Genomic DNA, 24,181 nt, shown 5'->3' on the forward strand with positions numbered 1-24,181 from the left:
GAGGTTGATGCTTCTGAGATTGGAGCAGGGGCTGTTTTGTCGCAGAGAAGTTCTGATTGCTCGGTGATGAAACCATGCGCCTTCTTTTCCAGGAAGTTTTCGCCTGCTGAGCGAAATTATGATGTGGGCAATCGAGAGTTGCTGGCCATGAAGTGGGCATTCGAGGAGTGGCGTCATTGGCTTGAAGGAGCTAAGCATCGCGTGGTGGTCTTGACTGATCATAAAAACTTGACTTATCTCGAGTCCGCCAAGCGGTTGAATCCTAGACAGGCTCGTTGGTCGCTGTTTTTTGTCCGTTTTGACTTTGTGATTTCGTACCTTCCGGGCTCTAAAAATGTGAAGGCGGATGCTCTGTCTAGGAGTTTTGTGCCCGACTCTCCGGGTTTATCTGAGCCGGCGGGTATCCTCAAAGAGGGAGTAATTGTGTCTGCCATCTCCCCTGATTTGCGGCGGGTGCTGCAAAAATTTCAGGCTAATAAACCTGATCGTTGCCCAGCGGAGAAACTGTTTGTCCCTGATAGGTGGACGAATAAAGTTATCTCTGAGGTTCATTGTTCGGTGTTGGCTGGTCATCCTGGAATCTTTGGTACCAGAGAGTTAGTGGCTGGATCCTTTTGGTGGCCATCTCTGTCGCGGGATGTGCGTACTTTTGTGCAGTCCTGTGGGATTTGTGCTCGGGCTAAGCCCTGCTGTTCTCGTGCCAGTGGGTTGCTTTTGCCCTTGCCGGTCCCGAAGAGGCCTTGGACACATATCTCTATGGATTTTATTTCTGATCTTCCCGTCTCTCAAAAGATGTCAGTAATTTGGGTGGTCTGTGATCGCTTTTCTAAGATGGTCCATGTGGTACCCTTGTCTAAATTAACTTCCTCCTCTGATTTGGTGCCATTGTTCTTCCAGCATGTGGTTCGTTTACATGGCATTCCAGAGAATATCGTTTCTGACAGAGGTTCCCAGTTTGTTTCGAGGTTTTGGCGAGCCTTTTGTGGTAGGATGGGCATTGACTTGTCTTTTTCCTCGGCTTTCCATCCTCAGACTAATGGCCAGACCGAACGAACCAATCAGACCTTGGAAACATATCTGAGATGCTTTGTTTCTGCTGATCAGGATGACTGGGTGTCCTTTTTGCCTTTGGCTGAGTTCGCCCTTAATAATCGGGCCAGCTCGGCTACCTTGGTTTCGCCGTTTTTCTGCAACTCTGGGTTCCATCCTCGTTTCTCTTCAGGGCAGGTTGAGTCTTCGGACTGTCCTGGTGTGGATACTGTGGTGGACAGGTTGCAGGAGATTTGGACTCATGTAGTGGACAATTTGACCTTGTCCCAGGAGAAGGCTCAACGTTTCGCTAATCGCAGACGCTGTGTGGGTCCCCGACTTCGTGTTGGGGATTTGGTTTGGTTATCTTCTCATCATATTCCTATGAAGGTTTCCTTTCCTAAGTTTAAACCTCGTTTCATTGGTCCGTATAGGATTTCTGAGGTTCTTAATCCTGTGTCTTTTCGTCTGACCCTTCCAGATTCTTTTTCCATACATAACGTATTCCATAGGTCATTGTTGCGGAGATACGTGGCACCTATGGTTCCATCTGTTGATCCTCCTGCCCCGGTTTTGGTGGAGGGGGAGTTGGAGTATATTGTGGAGAAGATTTTGGATTCTCGTGTTTCAAGACGGAAACTCCAGTATCTGGTTAAGTGGAAGGGTTATGCTCAGGAAGATAATTCCTGGGTCTTTGCCTCTGATGTCCATGCTCCCGATCTTGTTCGTGCCTTTCATATGGCTCATCCTGGTCATCCTGGGGGCTCTGGTGAGGGTTCGGTGACCCCTCCTCAAGGGGGGGTACTGTTGTGAATTCTGTGGCAGAGCTTCCTCGTGTGGTCACAAGTGGTACTTCGGCTGATTCTCTCTGTGAGCTTCCGTTGGTGGAGGAAAGTGGTACTGCGGCTTCTGAGTTTCCTTCCTCAGGTGATGTGGTGAAGTCGTTAGGTGCTGCTCTATTTAACTCCACCTAGTGGTTTGATCCTGGCCTCCAGTCAATGTTCTAGTATTGGACCTGTTTCCTCCTGGATCGTTCCTGTGGCCTGCTGCTCTGCATAGCTAAGTTCCGCTTTGCTATTTTGTTTGCTGTTTTTTCTGTCCAGCTTGTCTATTTGTTTTTTCCTGCTTGCTGGAAGCTCTGGGACGCAGAGGGTGTACCTCCGTGCCGTTAGTTCGGTACGGAGGGTCTTTTTGCCCCCCTTTGCGTGGTTTTTGTAGGGTTTTGTGTTGACCGCAAAGTTACCTTTCCTATCCTCGTTCAGAAAGTCGGGCCTCACTTTGCTAAATCTATTTCATCTCTACGTTTGTCTTTTCATCTTAACTCACAGTCATTATATGTGGGGGCTGCCTTTTCCTTTGGGGTATTTCTCTGAGGCAAGGTAGGCTTATTTTCTATCTTCAGGCTAGCTAGTTTCTCAGGCTGTGCCGAGTTGCATAGGGAGCGTTAGGCGCAATCCACGGCTGCCTCTAGTGTTGTTGGAGAGGATTAGGGATTGCGGTCAGCAGAGTTCCCACATCTCAGAGCTCGTTCTATGTTTTTGGGTTATTGTCAGGTCACTGTATGTGCTCTGACCTCTATGTCCATTGTGGTACTGAATTACCTTATTATAACAGTTTGTACATTATCCACTCTGGACAGTACTGGTAGAAGTTTTAAACGTCTTTTGTACATTCTAAATGTTTTTTGTATTTCATCAGGCTATTATCTTGACAGTATGTGACTTAATAATGGACGTCTTTTTGGGGTTCCTTGACCTAACGGATGGCCCGTCCATCCTCCATATGTTATTGTCTTTTCCACATTTCAGTACATAGGAAACTCTATCTGTTTCACCCCCCTTTTTTTCCTTTGCAGATAGAGGGGTGCCATGGGGGTACAGATGTATGCTTATTTTGATACTTCAACTCTTTTTCTCTACTCTTTCCCTTCAGGGAACTTTGTATTAGTGTCATTCATGAATTAATGGCAGAAAGTTTCAACATCCATCTCCCTGCCCAAGAATGCGATCCATGAGAATCTGCTTGGGGGCCTGATAATAATAATAATTATCTTTATTTTTATATAGCGCTATCATATTCTGCAGCACTTTGGCAGGGTTCATATTGCGTTACTGCAGTCCGTTCAGCGCATGCGTTAAACAGACTGTGCAACGCTAGTGCCTTTTCTAAGATCGCATTATGCAATTGCGATAGCATAGATGCTCCATCTGCGCTATCTGTGACGGACCCAAAAATGCTGCAGCCTGAGTCCGAGGGTCCATCACAGAATGACGGCACATCGCTAATGCATGCCGATTATGACATGCGTTAGCGACGCGCTACATAGTGGCAGTCAATGGGTGCGTATCCATTACATAGCGTTAGTGCCACTATGTAACGGATGCCGTCAGCGCATTGCTATTGATGCAATGTGAACCTGGCCTTTTACAGGTTTTTTTTTGCACACATTATCATTGCTGTCCCTGATGGGGCTCACAATCTAAACTCCCTATCAGTATGTCTTTGAAATGTGGGAGGAAACCGGAGAAACTGGAGGAAACCCACGCAAACACAGGGAGAACATACAAACTCCTTGCAGATGTTGTCCTTGGTGGGATTTGCACCCAGGATTCCAACACTGCAAGGCTGCAGTGCAATCCACTGAGACCCCGTGATAAAAGGTCATCGAGGGCAATAAATGGCCCTGGGGCCTGAGGTTTCCCACACCTACTTTAGGTTAACATTTTGATGGCATGTGACTTAGTAATGGACGTCTTATTTGTTGCTTTGACCTAATTGATGGTATGTCCATTTTTTATATGGAATTGTCCTTGTCACATCTCCCCCCTCTTTTTGCTGATAGTGAGATTCACTGGGGTACATATATGTTCTTATTTTGGGACATTAATCCATTTTTTCCCTATGCTTCCCCTTGGGGAACCTAGTTACAGTGTATACAATGAATCAATACATACAAATTAATACCTTATTATTTTATGTTCGTTATTCTAATTTTTTTGTTTATATCTCAACCTAGCATTAGCTTTGGTTAATAAGAATTGTTTGGACATCTCTTATATTTATGTTTATATCTCTGCACCAATAAAAACAGCTGTAGTATTTGTGTCTGCTCTATGGGGATGTAAATTCTCTTGCCCCCTGGTGATCATTCCTTCCACTTGCATATGTGATTGTTAGGGGTATCTGCCTTAAGTATAAGCACATTCACATAAGTTGAACACTTCTCATACTTTGCTTATAACATTTGAACGTCTTCTCTTTCCTTCTCATGTGCGGTCTGTCATTCTCTCCGCGGGCTCACATCAGAGTGCACAGAGTGCACCTGAATTCCGGCACTCGGTATCAGACCACTGACGAAACTTCCGGTTCCGAGCTAGCACGTCTCTCAGCTGATCTGGATCACATTATTTGGGAATCCTTATTTATATTTGTGGGTTTGCTTGGGTTTACCTGCCCCTGAAGAAGCCACTGGTGTGGCGACATGCGTCAGGCTTCTGCGCATCCCACCAATGGCTGCAACATACTCTGATCTTGTTCTATAGGCACCAATTTGTGCTTGGCCCCATTGCGACTTTGTATCATTACGACCGCAAGTAGGCTTACATTATTCATGTAGGCATCTATGGGACTAACACCTTATGCATGCTTCCTATTTATTTTCCTATTAGGTTTAATATTGAATCTTTAAGGCTACATTTCTCATTGTTTTACCTTTGCGGTTGTGTTACTCATGCCTGGTTTTTGATATGTGGTAGATTGTGAATAGGATTTCCCTGACACACTATCCTTTGGCCTGTATACTGGACGCAGGTACACAAAGAGGCTTTCATATTGCAAGCCTCTCATATATTCAGAGTGAGTGTGACCTTGTACTTGGTGCCAAAATATTGATATTAACCTTTTACATAGAGGCCAGAGTAATCTATATTGTATTTGGTGTCCATACAACTCCTTCATTGATTTGTACACTGTGGTGCATTGCTGTCTGCTGGGTCATATTCTATCTATGCGTGTGTATTCTAATTGGTCTTTTTTTTAATGTTTTTAAGTGTTTTGGCTGTTTTGTATTCTCTAAATAAACATTGCTATTTATTTCGTGGTCCCTGACTAAATGTTTGTTTCTTGTTCTATATTTATGCCTTAAGTTGTTGACATGCTTCAGGAAGATACCGTTTAATTTTTGATGGTGACCTCCTACCTTTCTTTTTTGCCTGATTCTGACAGCTGATACCCGTCACTCAGTGCCAGGAGTGGTCCCGCACCGCTTCCGGCACTTTAACCCCCTAAATGCTGCAACTGAACTCAATCGCAGGATTTCTGGAGCAGGCAGAGGAAAGACATTGCGGGGTTAAATCGTTGCCATGGTGACTCGTGTCGTTATGATGACATCCGGGTCACCAGAGCTAGCAAAGTTCCTTGATCATGGTCACAGCATGATCAGCAACTTACCCTGTCAGTGCAGCGCTGAAAGTTTGCATAGTATAGGGATGCTCCTGCATCTCCATGCTATACAAACGATCATCCTGGGAAAAATGAAAGCCCCATAGTGGGACAAATTACAAAGTTAAAAAAAGTTTTTAAAAATAATTGTAAAAATATATAAAAAAATAATTGATAACTCTAAATATATTGTACCCTTAAATAAATATTTATATGAAAAAATAATATATATATATATATATATATATATATTTATATATATATATATATATATATATATACAATAAAAGTACACGTTTGGTATCGCTACATCTGGAACAACTTAGGACTTAGGATAATAGCCAAACCAGAATCTCAATTTGCAGAAACTGTGTTTCGGGGTACTGCCCCTCGTCAAAGTGGAGGTCTGGTTTGACTGATTGAGAGGCGTCTGACCGGGATCCAAGAAGTATCCTAAGTCATGTGACAAGGCTTGTTAAAGGGTCGACATTGACTGTTAGGATTGCTACTTCCAATAGGCGGCACTAGAGTTCTAGTCCTCTTCCTCTCTGAAGAGACAATTTGCATATTTCCCAGAGGAGCATTGCGGCTTTAAGTCTCCTCACCTCGAGATGCTTATCATGTCACTCTCCGCAAGGAGAAACAATACTTCTTGGATCCCGGTCAGACGCCTCTCAATCAGCCAAACCAGATCTTCACTTTGCACTGACGAGGGGCAGTACCCCAAAACACAGTGTCTGCAAATTGAGATTCTGGTTTGGCTATTATCCTAAGTCAAGTGACAAGGCTTGTTAAAGGGTCGACATTGACTGTTAGGATTGCTACTTCCAATAGGTGGCACTAGAGTTCTAGTCCTCTTCCTCTCTGAAGAGACAATTTGCATGTAAATCTCTGAAACACATGATTCAGACAGAACCACCAGCAGAAGATTCCCTATAATGAGGTAGATGGAGGCACTGTGGACACCATGGGACCTGTGATCTGATGGTGTCCATCTTTTTAGGATTGCATGAAAGTGCCGTCGGCCACAGTTTTGTGCACTTCTCAAAAGAAGAGCAACGCTGAACAGAGGCCAGAAGGAGTTCAGAGTAACTCTGCTGCCTCATTATAGTGAATGGATTGGGGGTTTCATATGAATCACCTCACTCAGAGAATTAGATGGAAACCCCAAAGTAAGTGCTCAGCGTAGAGCGCCGTATAAATGTGATCCCAAACGTTATGTAAAATGTTCCCAATAAAGGCTTCAAATCAATCCACAACAAAAGCAAGCACCCACTCAGGTCTGTCATCTGTTAACTGAAATATAGGGGGCTTCCACGTTACTGATTGCACAAAGGCACTCGAAAAGAGAAATGTCTCCTCATCCAAAAGAAATTCATCAAATTCTGCGCTACCAAATCCAAATGCCCCCTTCCCTTCTGAGCCCCACAGTGCGAGAGCCCGCCTAACTTACGGTGCATGTCTCCAGAAGCATGAGTTGGGCATAATGTACAGGTGACTGTAACATACTGGTGACTGCAACATACTGTGCAAATTGCCTCTTCTGAGAAAAAGAGGACTTAAACTCTATAACGCCACCTGTTGGAAGTAGCGATCCTACAAGTCACAATCAACTCTTTAACGAGTCATGCAATATGACTTCGGAAAAAAGCCAAATTAGTATCTCAATTCGCAGACACGGTGTTTCAGGCCGTTGGCCCTCGTCAGTGCGAAGCATAAGAACTAATTTGGCTAGGTGAGAGGCTCTGGACTGGTGTCTAAGGGGTATCGTTTCTCCTTATGGAGAGTGACATACCATCTCTGGCTTGTCAAGGTAAGGAGGCTTATTTGCCGTAAAATGCTCCTCTGGGAAATATAATATGCAAATTGCCTCTTCTGAGAAAAAGAGGACTTAAACTCTATAGCGCCACCTGTTGGAAGTAGCGATCCTACAAGTCACAATCAACTCTTTAACGAGTCATGCAATATGACTTCGGATAAAAGCCAAATTAGTATCTCAATTCGCAGACACGGTGTTTCAGGCCGTTGGCCCTCGTCAGTGCGAAGCATAAGAACTAATTTGGCTAGGTGAGAGGCTCTGGACTGGTGTCTAAGGGGTATCGTTTCTCCTTATGGAGAGTGACATACCATCTCTGGCTTGTCAAGGTAAGGAGGCTTATTTGCCGTAAAATGCTCCTCTGGGAAATATAATATGCAAATTGCCTCTTCTGAGAAAAAGAGGACTTAAACTCTATAGCGCCACCTGTTGGAAGTAGCGATCCTACAAGTCACAATCAACTCTTTAACGAGTCATGCAATATGACTTAGGATAAAAGCCAAATTAGTATCTCAATTCGCAGACACGGTGTTTCGGGCTGTTGGCCCTCGTCAGTGCGAAGCATGAGAACTAATTTGGCTAGGTGAGAGGCTCTGGACTGGGGTCTAAGGGGTATCGTTTCTCCTTTTGGAGAGTGACATACCATCTCTGGCTTGTCAAGGTAAGGAGGTTTATTTGCCGTACAATGCTCCTCTGGGAAATATAATATGCAAATTGCCTCTTCTGAGAAAAAGAGGACTTAAACTCTATGAGGTGTTCTGCAGCTCTGGCAACTCAGGAGCTCTCCCAGTGGGTCATGGCTCCCGCAAACATAACAGTAAACTCTGCACTATAGTATGGCGCTCCTTCCTTTCTGAGCTTTCCACTGTGCCAGAAAAATATTTCCTGATTACATGTAGAATATTGGCACACTCAGGAAAAAATGGACCTCACTTTGTTATAAAAAATGTCCTATTAGCCCTTAGAAAAATTAAAAACTTGGGGCTAAACAGCATTTTAGTGGTAAAAATGTAATTTATTCTTTCTTTACCACTCATGGTATAAAACTCTGTGAGGCACATGTGGTGTCAATATGATCACTGAACCCCTAGATGAATTCATTGGGGAGTGTAGTTTGTAAAATGAGTTCACATATAGGGGGTTTCTGCTGTTCTGGCAAATCAGGGGCTCTGCCAATGTGACATTGCACCCTCAAACCATTCCAGCAAAATCTGAACTCCAATATGGCGCCTCTTCCCTTCTGAGCTTTGCACTGTGCCTCAAAAGTAGTATTCCCCCTCATATGGGGTATCGGTATACTCAGGAGAAATTGCACAACAAATTGTATGGTGCAAATTCTCCGGTTACCCTTCTCAAAATGCAAAGTTTGGAGCCAAAATAACATATTTGTGGGGAAAATGTGATTTTTTTTTTTATTTTCATGGCTCAAGATTATAAACTTCTGTGAAGCACCTGGGGGTTCAAGGTACTCACCACGCATCTAAATACATTCCTTGAGGGGTCTAGTTTCTAAAATGGGGTCACTTGTGGGGGATTTTCCACTGTTTAGTCACATCAGTGGCTCTCCAAATGCGACATCACATCCGCTAATGATTCCAGGAAATTTTATTTTCAAAAAGTCAAATGGCACTCCTTCCCTTCTGAGCCCTTCCGTCCGCCCAAAACAGCAGTTTTCTACCTCATATGGGGTATCGGCGTAATCAGGAGAAATGACACAACAATTTTTTGGTGCAAATTCTCCTGTTACCCTTATAAAAATGCAAAATTTTGTGCTAAAAACATATTTGTGGGGAAAATTAGAATTTTTTTATTTTTACCTCTCAACATTATAAACTTCTGTGAAGCACTTGAGGGTTCAATGTGCACACCACACATCTAGATAAGTTCCCTGAGGGGTCTAGTTACCAAAATGGTGACACTTGTGGGGGATTTTCACTGTTTATTCAGATCAGAGGCTCTTCAAATGCGACATGGCATCCACAAATTGTTCCAGCAAATTTTGCATTCAAAAAGTTCCTTTCCGACCTCTGCCATGCGCTCAATCAGTGGTTTTCTCCATCAAAAAGGATATCGGCGTACTCAGGAGAAATTACACAACAAATTTTGCTGTCCTTTTTCCTGTTACCTTTGTTAAAATAAAAAAAATTGGATCTGAAGTAAATTTTTTGTGAAAAAGTTAAATGTTCATTTTTTTTCCACATTTCAAAAATTCCTGTGAAGCACGTGAATGGTTAATAAACTTCTTGAATGTGGTTTTGAGCACCTTGATGGGTGCAGTTTTTAGAATTGGGTCACTTTTGGGTATTTTCTGTCATATAGGCCCCTCAAAGTGACTTCAAATGTGATGTGGTCACTAAAAAAAATGGTCTTGTAAATTTTGCTGTAAAAATTAGAAATCACAGGTTAACTTTTAACCCTTATAACTTCCTAACAAAAAAAAATGGTTTCCAAAATTGTGCTGATGTAAAGTAGACATGTGGGAAATGTTACTTATTAACTATTTTGTGTGACATATCTTTGTGATTCAAAGCTGAAAAATTTCAAAATTTCCCCAAATTTACGTTTTTTTCACAAATAAATGCAAGTTACAATATATCAAAGAACTTTTACCACTATCATGAAGTGCAATATGTCATGAAAAAACATTCTCATTGCATAAATTGGTATTATGACTTTTACACTGGGTTGTAAACCTTCCAGAAATTCCAGGACAGTCCATAAAAATAGGGCACTTTTTGCCCTGCCTGTAAACAACGGAAAGAAATTATTTTGACTGTAATTATCATCAATATACAGTGAATGCAGATAATGTCTTCATATCAGAATTATTGGCTGAAACCATTTTTCACTTAGAATCACAATGACGTTATGGTTTTCCTATGTGTCTCTAAGAAATATTCTGTCTGTGATTTTTTTTATGTCGTCCAGTAAACATAAAAAGTCAAGTTGACAACCCTGCTATTACAAACTCCGTGTTCTATAGAGCCATAATTCAGCACATATAAAGGTCTATGAAGGTCTACTTTACTTCTATATATTAATATTGCATGCAGAGGGATTTAGAATTTTCTGTTGTTGGACTCCTTACGGATCCAACAGAAAAATGTAGAAGTATATTGTGCAATTCTACGTCAAAAGCCACATAGAGGGAAGCATATAGCCAAACATGGCGCAGTACTAAAGGCTTACATGCATATCAGAGTAAAGTTGGCCAAACATGGCAATTTTGGAGAGATTAACAAAGTATATCACGTGTATATGGGCCTCACGACATGTTATTAGGGGAGACAAAAATCATTTTTGTTGCATCCTTTAGTTCTCAGAGCAGATAAGCTTCCGCCATTATAATCACTTACTTTGTAGATTTCTTGTAAGCCATTTAAACTTTGATTCCACCACAGACAAGTTTCATTAAACATTTGCTCCATTTTAGAATTTTCAATTTCTGAAAAACAAAATGTGATAATTGGTCACCAATCATTTGTCATTGAATATGGTTGATTTTACGTTTTAGGAAAGTTAAAGGGGTTTTTCCACTTTTAAGCCATTACATAATGCTCACATTCACAAACTATTGCTTATTATGTTTAAAAATACAGCAAACTTTCAGCTTTTAGAGGTTTCTGAGTGTTCAGCCTCTAGATGTGAACAAGAATCCTTCTATTACATACAGCAAAATGAGTCTAACTACAGTTACTGCAGCCTGAGCATTTATCAACTTAAAGATACATTTTCTGACATATATTTCTGCATATGATATACAATTTTCAGCATGCCCAAAGTTTCTGATTTTTCTCTTGTGTGAATGTCTCTCCCAGGTCTGTGTGAATCCAGGATGCTGCTGTTTTCTTTAGCTTACAAGTATATATCAGCCCAGATACTATCTTGCACTTATTTCTCTTTCTGATATACTTTCTCCCCTCTCTACACTGAAATTCTGTGTAAGACCTACTCATTGCCCCGATCTTTAAAACTTTGAGAAGGGAGGGGAGACAGCAGTGAACGCCATAAGAACAGAGTAGAAGCTCAGACAAACTTGTAATTTTTTGGCAAAATCACTGAGGTAGATAAAAAAAACTGCAACAGCAAAATGGTAAAAAAAATTCAAAACATTTTTTTAGAAGATTGTTCAACTATTGTATTTGTGAAGCAAATGAAAAAGAAAACAAAATCGATGCAAAGATGTATATAGCCACTAAGGTGGTCCACTAAAATGCGGTGACGTATTCCTTTCTGAGGACACGTATGTTTTATTTCATTTGTAGTTTTACAGTGGCTTGCATTAAGTATTCACCCCCCCCGGCTATTTTTGTTACATAACAGCCTGTGTTTAAATATTTTTGTAATTTTTATGTGATGCATCAACACTAAATAGTCTGAGTTGGTGAAGAGAAGTGAGAAAAATGTAAGCATTTATGGGATCATAAACTGTATATACTCAAGTATAAGACGACCCGAGTATAAGCCGAGGAAACCTGGGTAAGCTTTTTGACTCTAGGATAAGCCGGGTATCCATTGTCCCCTCGTCCCTGTCCTGGTATGTGTGGCTTCCCTCGTCTCTGTCCTACTATGCATGGCTCCCCCACCGTCCTGTCCTGGTGTGCGTGGCTCTCCCCTCCCATCGTTTAATGCGTGGCTCCCCCCCCACATCCCGGTATGCATGCTTCCTATTCCAATAAGACAAGCACAAGGAGCTTACAGCACGGCCAAGGGTTTTGAGTAAGTCGGTGTCCCTGCATGGTGGGGGATGGAAAGCCATGCAAGAACACAAGCAGTGGTGTTACAGGGTGTGTGAATATTTCTGCAAACTACTGTATATAGTTCCCAGAATTGTAAACCATCTGTCTCTAACAGCCACAGCTGGAACTGAGCTCTGTCTGTGACTATTAACCTGTTATATGCTGCTGTCATTATGTAAAAGGGTCATTATTAGGGCACTGGCATAGAAGCAAATCATTCTCATCAACATGATCCCAGGGCATCGATGGGTGTAATGACTAGTGTTGAGCCACCTCCCTAGTGTTCGGGTTCGGTTCGGTTCATCGAACAGGGACGTGTTCGACGAATGTTCGTCGAACGTTCGACGAACACCGTCGAACCCCATTGAAACCAATGGCAGGCAAACACAAACACATACAAACACATGGAAAACACATAGAAAACTCCTTAAAAGGTGTCCAAAAGCTGACAAACTGCTCAGAAGACACAACAAACAAATGGAAACGTCACAACTAGGGTTGAGCGAAACGGATCGTTCATTTTCATAAGTCGCCGACTTTTGGCAAAGTCGGGTTTCATGAAACCCGACGCGATCCCTGTGTGGGGTCGACCATGCAGTACGCGACTTTCGCGCCAAAGTTACGTTTCAATGATGTGAAAAGCTCCATTTCTCAGCCAATGAAGGTGGACGCAGAGTGTGGGCAGCTTGATGACATAGGTCTCAGTCCCCACCATCTTAGAGAAGGGCATTGCAGTGATTGGCTTGCTGTCTGCGGCGTCACAGGGGCTATAAAGGGGCGTTCCCGCTGACCGCCATCTTACTGCTGCTGATCTGAGCATAGGGAGAGGTTGCTGCCGCTTCGTCAGAAGCAGGGATAGCGTTAGGCAGGGTACATTAACCCCGAAACCGCTTGTGCTGTAGCGATTTCCACTGTCCAACACCACCTTTTGTTTGCAGCGACAGCGGAAGCAACTTTTTTTTCCTCAGCGCTGTAGCTCATTGGGCTGCCCTAGAAGGCTCTCTGATAGCTGCATTGCTGTGTGTACGCCGCTGTGCAAACCAACTGCTTTTTCAAAGCACAAATCCTGTTGTTCCTTCCTTTCTGCACAGCTATCTTGTTTGTTTGTCCACACTTTTGATTTAATTTGTGCAGCAGTCCACTCCTTGTTATTGCTGCCTGCCATACCTGGCTGAGATTACTGCAGGGAGATAGTAATTGTAGGACAGTCCCTTTTTTTTTTTTTTCGTTACATCTCTTCAAGCCACTTTCTGCCACAGAAAATATACTCTAATACAGTGGCCCACATTTATTCACTAGTCTCCCTGAATTAAAAAAAAAGGGTGCAGATTAAAATTGGCAAATCTGCATCAGTGGCAGTCCTGTGTGTGGCATCTGTGTCTCATTTTCTGGCACAGAAAACATACAGTCTAACAGTGGGCCTGATTTCTTGCCAATTCTCCCAGAAATAAAAAAAAAATAGTGGGAGATTAATATTGGCATTTGTGCTTGAGTGCCAGTTGTGTGTGCCATCTCTCTCAAATTTTGGGGCACAGAAAGAATAGTGTCTAATACTGTTTTTTTTTTTTTTTTTTAATTCTCCCTGAAAAAAATAAATAGTGGGAGATTAATATTGGCATTTGTGCTTGAGTGCCAGTCGTGTGTGCCATCTCTCTCAAATTTTGGGGCACAGAAAGCCCAGTGTCTAATACTGTTTTTTTTTTTTTTTAAATTCTCCCTGAAAAAAAATAAATAGTGAGAGATTAATATTGGCATTTGTGCTTGAGTGCCAGTCGTGTGTGCCATCTCTCTCAAATTGTGGGGCACAGAAAGCCTAGTGTCTATAATACTGTTTTTGTTTTTGTTTTTTTTTAATTCTCCCTGAAAAAAAAATAGTGGGAGATTAATATTGGCATTTGTGCTTGAGTGCCAGTCGTATGTGCCATCTCTCTCAAATTGTGGGGCACAGAAAGCCTAGTGTCTATAATACTGTTTTGTTTTTGTTTTTTTTTAATTCTCCCTGAAAAAAAAAAATTGTGGGAGATTAATATTGGCATTTGTGCTTGAGTGCCAGTCGTGTGTGCCATCTCTCTCAAATTGTGGGGCACAGAAAGCCTAGTGTCTAATACTGTTTTTTGGGGGGGTTTTTTAATTCTCCGTGAAAAAAAATAAATAGTGGGAGATTAATATTGGCATTTGTGCTTGAGTGCAAGTCGTGTGTGCCATCTCTCTCAAATTGTGGAGCACAGAAAGCCTAGTGTCTATAATACTGTTTTTTTGTTTTTTTTTTAAATTCTCCCTTAGAAAAAATAAATAGTGGGAGATTAATATTGGCATTTGTGCTTGAGTGCCAGTCGTGTGTGCCATCTCTCTCAAATTGTGGGGCACAGAAAGCCTAGCGTCTATAATACTGTTTTTTTTTTTTTTTTAATTCTCCCTTAAAAAAAATAAATAGTGGGAGATTAATATTGGCATTTGTGCTTGAGTGCCAGTCGTGTGTGCCATCTCTCTCAAATTGTGGGGCACAGAAAGCCTAGTGTCTATAATACTGTTTTTTTTTTTTTTTTAATTCTCCCTTAAAAAAATAAAAAGTGGGAGATTAATATTGGCATTTGTGCTTGAGTGCCAGTCGTGTGTGCCATCTCTCTCAAATTGTGGGGCACAGAAAGCCTAGTGTCTAATACTGTTTTATTTTATTTTTTTTAATTCTCCCTTAAAAAAATAAATAGTGGGAGATTAATATTGGCATTTGTGCTTGAGTGCCAGTTGTGTGTGCCATCTCTCTCAAATTGTGGGGCACAGAAAGCCTAGTGTCTAATACTGTTTTATTTTATTTTTTTTAATTCTCCCTGAAAAAAAATAAATAGTGGGAGATTAATATTGGCATTTGTGCTTGAGTGCCAGTCGTGTGTGCCATCTCTCTCAAATTGTGGGGCACAGAAAGCCTAGTGTCTATAATACTGTTTTTTTTTTGTTTGTTTTTTAATTCTCCCTTAAAAAAAATAAATAGTGGGAGAATAATATTGGCATTTGTGCTTGAGTGCCAGTCGTGTGTGCCATCTCTCTCAAATTGTGGGGCACAGAAAGCCTAGTGTCTAATACTGTTTTATTTTATTTTTTTTAATTCTCCCTGAAAAAAAATAAATAGTGGGAGATTAATATTGGCATTTGTGCTTGAGTGCCAGTCGTGTGTGCCATCTCTCTCAAATTGTGGGGCACAGAAAACCTAGTGTCTATAATACTGTTTTCTTGTTTGTTTTTTAATTCTCCCTTAAAAAAAATAAATAGTGGGAGATTAATATTGGCATTTGTGCTTGAGTGCCAGTAGTGTGTGCCATCTCTCTCAAATTGTGGGGCACAGAAAGCCTAGGGTCTAATACTGTTTTATTTTATTTTTTTTAAATTCTCCCTGAAAAAAAATAAATAGTGGGAGATTAATATTGGCATTTGTGCTTGAGTGCCAGTCGTGTGTGCCATCTCTCTCAAATTGTGGGGCACAGAAAGTCTAGTGTCTATAATACTGTTTTTTTTTTGTTTGTTTTTAATTCTCCCTGAAAAAAAAAAAATTGTGGGAGATTAATATTGGCATTTGTGCTTGAGTGACAGTCCTGCGTGTGTGGCATCTCTCTCATTTTGTGCCACAGAAAACCTAGTGTGTAACATTGTGCCTGATTTTCCTTGCAGTCTCGCCCACCTATAAAGGGATATCTAAATCCTACAGAAGTTAGAGTTCACCTTGTAAGTTTTTTTACAGTAACAAATACCGTTACTTTGGTTACGTTTTGCAAACAACGAGGAAGTCTGGTGGAAGAGGTCGTGGCCGTGGGCGGTCATTGCCAGCTGGTAATGATGGTAGTGGTGGTGGAGCATCAGGTGGTCGTGGGAAAAGCAATATAGCACCTAAGTCTCGAGTTGTGGAGCCAGGTTCGTCGTCTGGCTACACAAGGCCTCGAACGCTCCCTTTTCTGGGAGTAGGAAAACCGCTTTTAAAGCCAGAGCAGCAAGAGCAAGTTTTGGCTTTCCTTGCTGACTCAGCCTCTAGCTCTTTTGCCTCCTCTTCTGAAACTGGTAAATGTAAAAGCAGCGCGTCGTTAGTGGATGTTCACGGTCAGGGACAAGTCGCTTCCTTGTCCTCTTCAGCAAAAACAACAACAGAGAAGGATGCGTCAGGCGACACAACGGGTTACTCCATGGAGCTCTTTACACATACCGTTCCTGGGTTAGAAAGTGAAACAGTTAAAATGCCATGCCCATTACAAGTTGAATCGGACATGGAGTGCACAGATGCACAGCCACAGCCAGATTACTATGCTGTTCCTTTGACTCAGACCACAACATTGCCCTCGCAGTGTACTGATCCAGAATCAGACCCTGATGAGACTATGGTGCCCCGTCACGAACGTTATACCACCGGCTTACATGGTGACACAGACGAATTTGCACACGAGATAGAAGAGGAGGTCATAGATGACCCAGTTGTTGACCCCGATTAGCAGCCATTGGGGGAACGGGGTGCAGGCAGCAGTAGTTCTGAAGCAGAGGAGGAGTGGCCGCAGCAGGCATCAACATCGCAACAGGTTCCATGTGCCGGGCCCGTATCTGGCCCAAAACACGTGGCAAAGCCAAAACCAGTTGGAGGACAGCGTGGCCATCCGGTTAAAGAAGCTCAGTCTGCAATGGATGAAAAGGTATCCGATGGTAGAAAGAGTGCAGTCTAGCATTTTTTTAAACAACATCCAAATGATCAGCGCAAAGTCATCTGTCAAAAATGTTCAACTACCTTAAGCAGAGGTCAGAATCTGAAAAGTCTAAATACAAGTTGCATGCATAGACATTTAACCAGCATGCATTTGCAAGCCTGGACTAACTACCAATCGTCCCTTAAGGTTGTAGCACCCTCGGCCAATGACGCTAGTCAGCAACGCTACAGCCTTTCCGTCACTGTAAGCCCACCATTTCCCGCACCACCTGCAGTATCTGTGCAGGTTTCGTTGCCAGGCCAAAGCAGTCAGGGTCAGGAAATCACCAGTTTCGTAGTAGGAAACACTGCATGTAGGGCACCGGCAAGAATACCGTCTCCAACCGTCTCTCAGTCTGCCATGTCCACCGGCACCCCCGCTAGTTCCACGATCTCCAGCTCTCCAGTCCAGCTCACCCTACATGAGACTCTCGTTGGAAAAAGGAAGTACTCATCCTCGCATCCGCGTACACAGGGTTTGAACGCCCACATTGCTAGACTAATCTCGTTAGAGATGATGCCCTACCGGTTAGTTGAAAGCGAAGCTTTCAAAGCCCTGATGGACTATTCTGTACCACGCTACGAGCTACCCAGTCGACACTTCTTTTCAAGAAAAGCCATCCCAGCCCTCCACCAGCATGTTAAAGAGCGCATCATCCATGCACTCAGGCAATCTGTGAGTACAAAGGTGCACCTGACAACAGATGCATGGACCACTAGGCATGGCCAGGGACGTTACGTGTCCATCATGGCACACTGGGTGAATGTGGTGGATGCAGGGTCCACAGGCGACAGCAATATTGGGACAGTTCTGCCTAGCCCACAGTCTAGGAAGCAGTTGGCTGTAGCCGTTCGCCCCCCTCCTCCTCCTCCTCATCCTCCTGCAGAAGCGAGAGCTCGTCCACAGACCGCAGTCGCACAACCACTCCATCCGCAGCTGCCACTGTTGCACACCAGGTGTCCCATTATGGGGCAGCTACTGGCAAGCTGTTGTGAATTCTGTGGCTGAATTCACTCCTGTGGTCACAAGTGGTATTGCAGCCTCTGGGCTTCCTCCCTCAGGTGTTTTGGTGAGCTCGTTGGCTGCCTTGCAATTTAACTCCACCTGAGTCTGTCTTCCTTGCTCCTTGTCAATGTTCCAGTGTTGGATCTGAGCTACTGCATCTTTCCTGTGGCCTGCTGCTCTGCTAGATAAGTGTTACTTTGTTTTTGTTTCCGTTTTTTCTGTCCAGCTGTGCTATTCTCTTTTGCTGGAAGCTCTGAGACGCAAAGGGTGCACCGCCGTGCCGTTAGTTCGGCACGGTGGGTCTTTTTGCCCCCCTTTGCGTGGTTCTGCTTTAGGGTTTTTTGTAGACTGCATAGTTCTCTTTGCTATCCTCGCTCTGTCTAGAATATCGGGCCTCACTTTGCTGAATCTATTTCATTCCTACGTTTTGTCTTTTCATCTTGCTAACAGTCATTATATGTGGGGGGCTGCCTATTCCTTTGGGGTATTTCTCTGAGGCAGGTCAGGCTTGTATTTCTGTCTTCGGGCTGGTCGGCTCCTCGGGCGGTGCCGAGTTGCGTGGGTAGTGTCGGGCGCAATCCACTGCTGCTTTTAGTTGTGTGAGGATAGGTTCAGGTATTGCAGTCTGCAGAGATTCGACGTCTCAGAGCTTGTTCTATTGTTTTTGGGTTATTGCCATATCACTGTATGTGCGCTGATTACTGCACACTGTGTTGCCTGATAGCACAGCATAACAGCAAGCGTCAACAGGCTGTATTGGCAATGAAGTGTTTGGGCGACAACAGACACACCGCCGAAGTTCTGTCCGAGTTCTTGCAGAAAGAAACGCAGTCATGGCTGGGCACTGTACATCTTGAGGCAGGCAAGGTAGTGAGTGATAAAGGAAGGAATTTCATGGCTGCCATAGCCCTTTCCCAATTGAAACACATTCCTTGCCTGGCTCACACCTTAAACCTGGTGGTGCAGTGCTTCCTGAAAAGTTATCCGGGGTTATCCGACCTGCTCCTCAAAGGTGCGCAGACTTTGCTCGCATATCCGCCGTTCGCCCGTACACTCCAGCCGTATGCAGAACTATCAGCGGTCTTTGAACCTTCCCCAGCATCGCCTAATCATCGACATTGCAACAAGGTGGAACTCAACACTGCACATGCTTCAGAGACTGTGCGAACAGAGGTGTGCTGTTATGTATTTGTGGGAGGATACACATACATGGGCAGGCAGTTGGATGGCAGACATGGAGTTGTCAGGTGTGCAGTGGTCAAAAGTACAAGACATGTGTCAAGTCCTTCAGTGTTTTGAGGAATGCACATGGCTGGTTAGTGCAGACAACGCCATAATAAGCATGAGCATCCCCCTAATGCGTCTGCTGATGCAAAGTTTGACACACATAAAGGAGCAGGCGTCTGCAGCAGGGGACGAGGAAAACCTTGATGACAGTCAGCCATTGTCTGGTCAGGGCAGTGTACAGGACGAGGTAGCGGGCGAACAGGAGGAGGAGGATGAGGAGGATGATGGGGATGAGTATTTTTTTAATGAGGAAGCTTCTCCGGGGCCACTGGAAATTGGTGGCGTGGCAAGGCCGGGTTCAGGTTTTTTGAGGGACACAAGTGACGTAGATTTGCCTGTAACTGCCCCTCAACCCAGCACAACCGCAGATTTGACAACTGGAACTTTGGCCCACATGGCGGATTATGCCTTACGTATCCTCAAAAGGGACCCATGCATTACTAAAATGATGACCGATGATGATTACTGGTTGGCCTGCCTCCTTGATCCTCGCTATAAAGGCAAATTGCAAAATACAGGTCCTTCTCAAAAAATTAGCATATAGTGTTAAATTTCATTATTTACCATAATGTAATGTTTACAATTAAACTTTCATATATTATAGATTCATTATCCACCAACTGAAATTTGTCAGGTCTTTTATTGTTTTAATACTGATGATTTTGGCATACAACTCCTGATAACCCAAAAAACCTGTCTCAATAAATTAGCATATTTCACCCATCCAATCAAATAAAAGTGTTTTTTAATAACAAACAAAAAAACCAACAAATAATAATGTTCAGTTATGCACTCAATACTTGGTCGGGAATCCTTTGGCAGATATGACTGCTTCAATGCGGCGTGGCATGGAGGCAATCAGCCTGTGACACTGCTGAGATGTTATGGAGGCCCAGGATGCTTCAATAGCGGCCTTAAGCTCATCCAGAGTGTTGGGTCTTGCGTCTCTCAACTTTCTCTTCACAATATCCCACAGATTCTCTATGGGGTTCAGGTCAGGAGAGTTGGCAGGCCAATTGAGCACAGTAATACCATGGTCAGTTAACCATTTACCAGTGGTTTTGGCACTGTGAGCAGGTGCCAGGTCGTGCTGAAAAATGAAATCTTCATCTCCATAAAGCATTTCAGCCGATGGAAGCATGAAGTGCTCCAAAATCTCCTGATAGCTAGCTGCATTGACCCTGCCCTTGATGAAACACAGTGGACCAACACCAGCAGCTGACATGGCACCCCACACCATCACTGACTGTGGGTACTTGACACTGGACTTCAGGCATTTTGGCATTTCCTTCTCCCCAGTCTTCCTCCAGACTCTGGCACCTTGATTTCCGAATGACATGCAAAATTTGCTTTCATCAGAAAAAAGTACTTGGGACCACTTAGCAACAGTCCAGTGCTGCTTCTCTGTAGCCCAGGTCAGGCGCCTCTGCCGCTGTTTATGGTTCAAAAGTGGCTTTACCTGGGGAATGCGGCACCTGTAGCCCATTTCCTGCACACGCCTGTGCACGGTGGCTCTGGATGTTTCCACACCAGACTCAGTCCACTGCTTCCTCAGGTTCCCCAAGGTCTGGAATCGGTCCTTCTCCACAATCTTCCTCAGGGTCCGGTCTCCTCTTCTCGTTGTACAGCGTTTTCTGCCACATTGTTTCCTTCCAACAGACTTACCATTGAGGTGCCTTGATACAGCACTCTGGGAACAGCCTATTTGTTGAGAAATTTCTTTCTGGATCTTACCCTCTTGCTTGAGGGTGTCAATGATGGCCTTCTTGACATCTGTCAGGTCGCTAGTCTTACCCATGATGGGGGTTTTGAGTAATGAACCAGGCAGGGAGTTTATAAAAGCCTCAGGTATCTTTTGCATGTGTTTAGAGTTAATTAGTTGATTCAGAAGATTAGGGTAAAAGGTCGTTTAGAGAACCTTTTCTTGATATGCTAATTTTTTGAGACAGGTTTTTTGGGTTATCAGGAGTTGTATGCCAAAATCATCAGTATTAAAACAATAAAAGACCTGACAAATTTCAGTTGGTGGATAATGAATCTATAATATATGAAAGTTTAATTGTAATCATTACATTATGGTAAATAATGAAATTTAACACTATATGCTAATTTTTTGAGAAGGACCTGTATTATGCCACATGAGAACCTGGAACAAATATTAGCAACCAAACAATCAACTCTTGTTTACCGTTTGATTCAGGCATTCCCAGCACACAGCGCCGGTGATGGTTCTCACACGAGCTGCAGGGGGCAGCAGACCAGAGGTGTTAGAGGTGCACAAATCAGAAGTGGCGTTGGACAGAGGGGTTTTCTGACCAGGTTGTGGAGTGATTTTGCTATGACCACAGACAGGATAGGTACTGCAACATCAATTCAAAGTGACAGGAGACAATATTTGTCTACATGTCTTGTAGATTGTGAGCCCTCGCGGGCAGGGTCCTCTCTCCTCCTGTACCAGTTGTGACTTGTATTTTTCAAGATTATTGTACTTGTTTTATTATGTATACCCCTCCTCACATGTAAAGCGCCATGGAATAAATGGCGCTATAATAATAAATAATAATAATAATAATAATAATATTTGTCCAGTATGGTTACTAACTATTTTTCATCCCTTATCGATGTTCTCCCTCAACCGTCATTCCCATTTGATTACTGGGCATTCAAATTAGACACCTGGCCAGAATTGGCAGAATATGCATTGCAGGAGCTTGCTTGCCCAGCAGCTAGTGTGCTATCAGAAAGAGTATTCAGTGCTGCTGGTTCAAGATTAACCGAAAAAGGACTCGTCTGGCTACCCAAAATGTTGATGATCTAACCTTCATTAAAATGAACCACTCCTGGATTTCAAATTATTTTGCCCCACCTTTCCCGGCTGACACCTGGCTTTCCTATGAAAAGGTTTTGCTTGTGGACTGGTCTGGCTGAGTTTTCCAATCTCGTAATTTGCAACAGCTGTTTGTCCAGCATATGACATGTTTACACCTCCCTAAATGGGCAAACTTCCCCCACGGGACCGTGGTCTCGCCACTTGGTGCAAGCACCCGTGAGAGTGCCGTTTGTCTGAAGAGGTGGGTGTGCACGCTTTTGGTCGACGGCACTGCCACTGGGTCCCTCATAGTACAATAAAGTGTCTCTGGCGCTGGTGGCGCGCAACCAATGTCAGACACACCGTTGTAACATGAGGGACCCTGGGCCTGTACCGCCGGCCACAAGACAGTTACCCCCCCAGCTCAAACAGTGCTCTACCACTTGCAAAATTATCTCTCACAGCTCCACCAATGTTTAGTCTATGCGCTGACATCCTTCAATGCCTGGCACTGACAATACTAATGTGTTGACATGTATGATGCTACTTAAAATAGTCAGGGGCAGTACACCAGTAAATACTTAGCGCCAAATAACTAGGTCTGAAACTCAGCAGAGGAGCCCACCCCTGTACCTAAGTATGCCACCCTTTTGTTTTTTGGTTTTGTTGTATTGCGAGACATTAACATCTATTTATTTTTTGGGAGTACTAATTGTCAGACACTCCTTACAATCGGCCTCCGCTGACAACACCAATGCTGCCTGTGTACCCCTGCAAGATAATTCCAAGTGCATAGAGCCTACTTTTGTTATGTTAGGCCTACTAAGTCTGTCTGCGGTCCATAATAGAAATTGTCCTTCACTGACCACACCACTGCTGCCCGTGTACCCCTGGAACCTATTTTAAAGTGCCTACAGCCTACTTTTCTTATGTTAGGCCTACTAAGCCTGTCTGCGGTCCCACCTTCAAATAGTCCTCCACTGACCAGACCAATGCTGGCCGTGTACCCCTGGAACCTATTTTAAATTGAATAGAGCATCCTTTTTTTAATTGTAGGCATACTAATTCTATCTGCGGTCCATAATAGAAATTGTCCTTCACTGACCACACCACTGCTGCCCGTGTACCCCTGGAACCTATTTTAAAGTGCCTACAGCCTACTTTTCTTATGTTAGGCCTACTAAGCCTGTCTGCGGTCCCTCCTTCCAATAGTCCTCCACTGACCAGACCAATGCTGGCCGTGTACCCCTGGAACCTATTTTAAATTGCATAGAGCATCCTTTTTTTAATTGTAGGCGTACTAAGTCTGTCTACGGTCCATAATTGAAATTGTCCTCCACTGACCAGACCAATGCTGGCCGTGTACCCCTGGAACCTAGTTGAAAGTGCATAGAGCCTACTTTTTTTCTTTATTTTATATTTATAAAGCCCAGATGAACTACACTGTACCACGGTACGAGCTACCCAGTCGACACTTCTTTTGCAAGAACAGCCATCCCAGCCCTCCACCAGTATGTAAAAGTCTGCATTGTCCATGCACTCAGGCAATCTAAGAGTAGAAAGGTGCACCTGACAACAAAACCTTTTCCGATCAAGACATATGCTTCACAGATGGCAAGCCTGTATGGGGGCCTTCAGCAGGATAGTACATAAAGATGAGACAAAAAAGTCGATATCTGAAGATCTGCAAGCAGCATTAGGAAACTGGCCCATTTCTGTGTCACTGTATTCTTTAGCCACACATTCATAACGCGTGGACGCATGGACCAGTAGGCATGTCCACGGAAGGTTACGTGTCCATTACGGCGCACTGGGTTAATGTGGTGGATGCATGGTCCACAGGGGACAGCCTACTAAGTCTGTCTGCAGTCCCTAATTCAAATTGTCCTCCGCTGACCACACCAATGCTGCCTGTGTACCCCTGTAACCTTTTTTAAACTGCATTGAGCCAAATTTTTTGTTTAAGGCCTACTACCTGTGTCTGTCTGCACCACTCAATACAGCTGTCCTCCTCTGAAAAAAGCTGAGCGTCAATTGTCTGGTTTTCAGCCTACAGGAATTTGAAAACTGCATTGGGGCTACTACTTCGGTAGGGCCTACTAACGGTGTCTGCCGCTCCAAGGTGTTCTCCTGGTAGCATTTCCTGAGCTTCAATTTTCAGGCTCTCGTTGAAGAGTTTTTTAATTTAAAAACTGCAGTGGGCCTACTTGTTTGGTTGGGTTCTAGAAACGATGTCTGCCGCTCCAAGGTGTTCTCCAGGTTGCCTTTCCTTAGCTTCAATTTTGAGGCTCTCGTTAAATTTTGTAATATAACAATGCATTTGACCTACTTGTTTTGT

At 43.5% G+C, this 24,181-nt stretch overlaps 1 protein-coding gene across 1 annotated transcript in view; it reads right to left on the bottom strand.

Annotated features, from left to right (window-relative positions):
- SUSD1 (sushi domain containing 1) overlaps positions 1-24,181 on the bottom strand; it is a 466,537-nt gene that overhangs the window by 207,770 nt on the left and 234,586 nt on the right. The window contains exon 15 of the mRNA XM_069767010.1: positions 10,642-10,730. Coding sequence (XP_069623111.1) covers positions 10,642-10,730 — 89 coding nt within the window. The remainder of the gene's footprint in view (positions 1-10,641; positions 10,731-24,181) is intronic.

Source organism: Ranitomeya imitator, chromosome 1 (genome assembly GCF_032444005.1).
Source record: "Ranitomeya imitator isolate aRanImi1 chromosome 1, aRanImi1.pri, whole genome shotgun sequence".
Classification (NCBI taxonomy): Eukaryota; Metazoa; Chordata; class Amphibia; order Anura; family Dendrobatidae; genus Ranitomeya; species Ranitomeya imitator.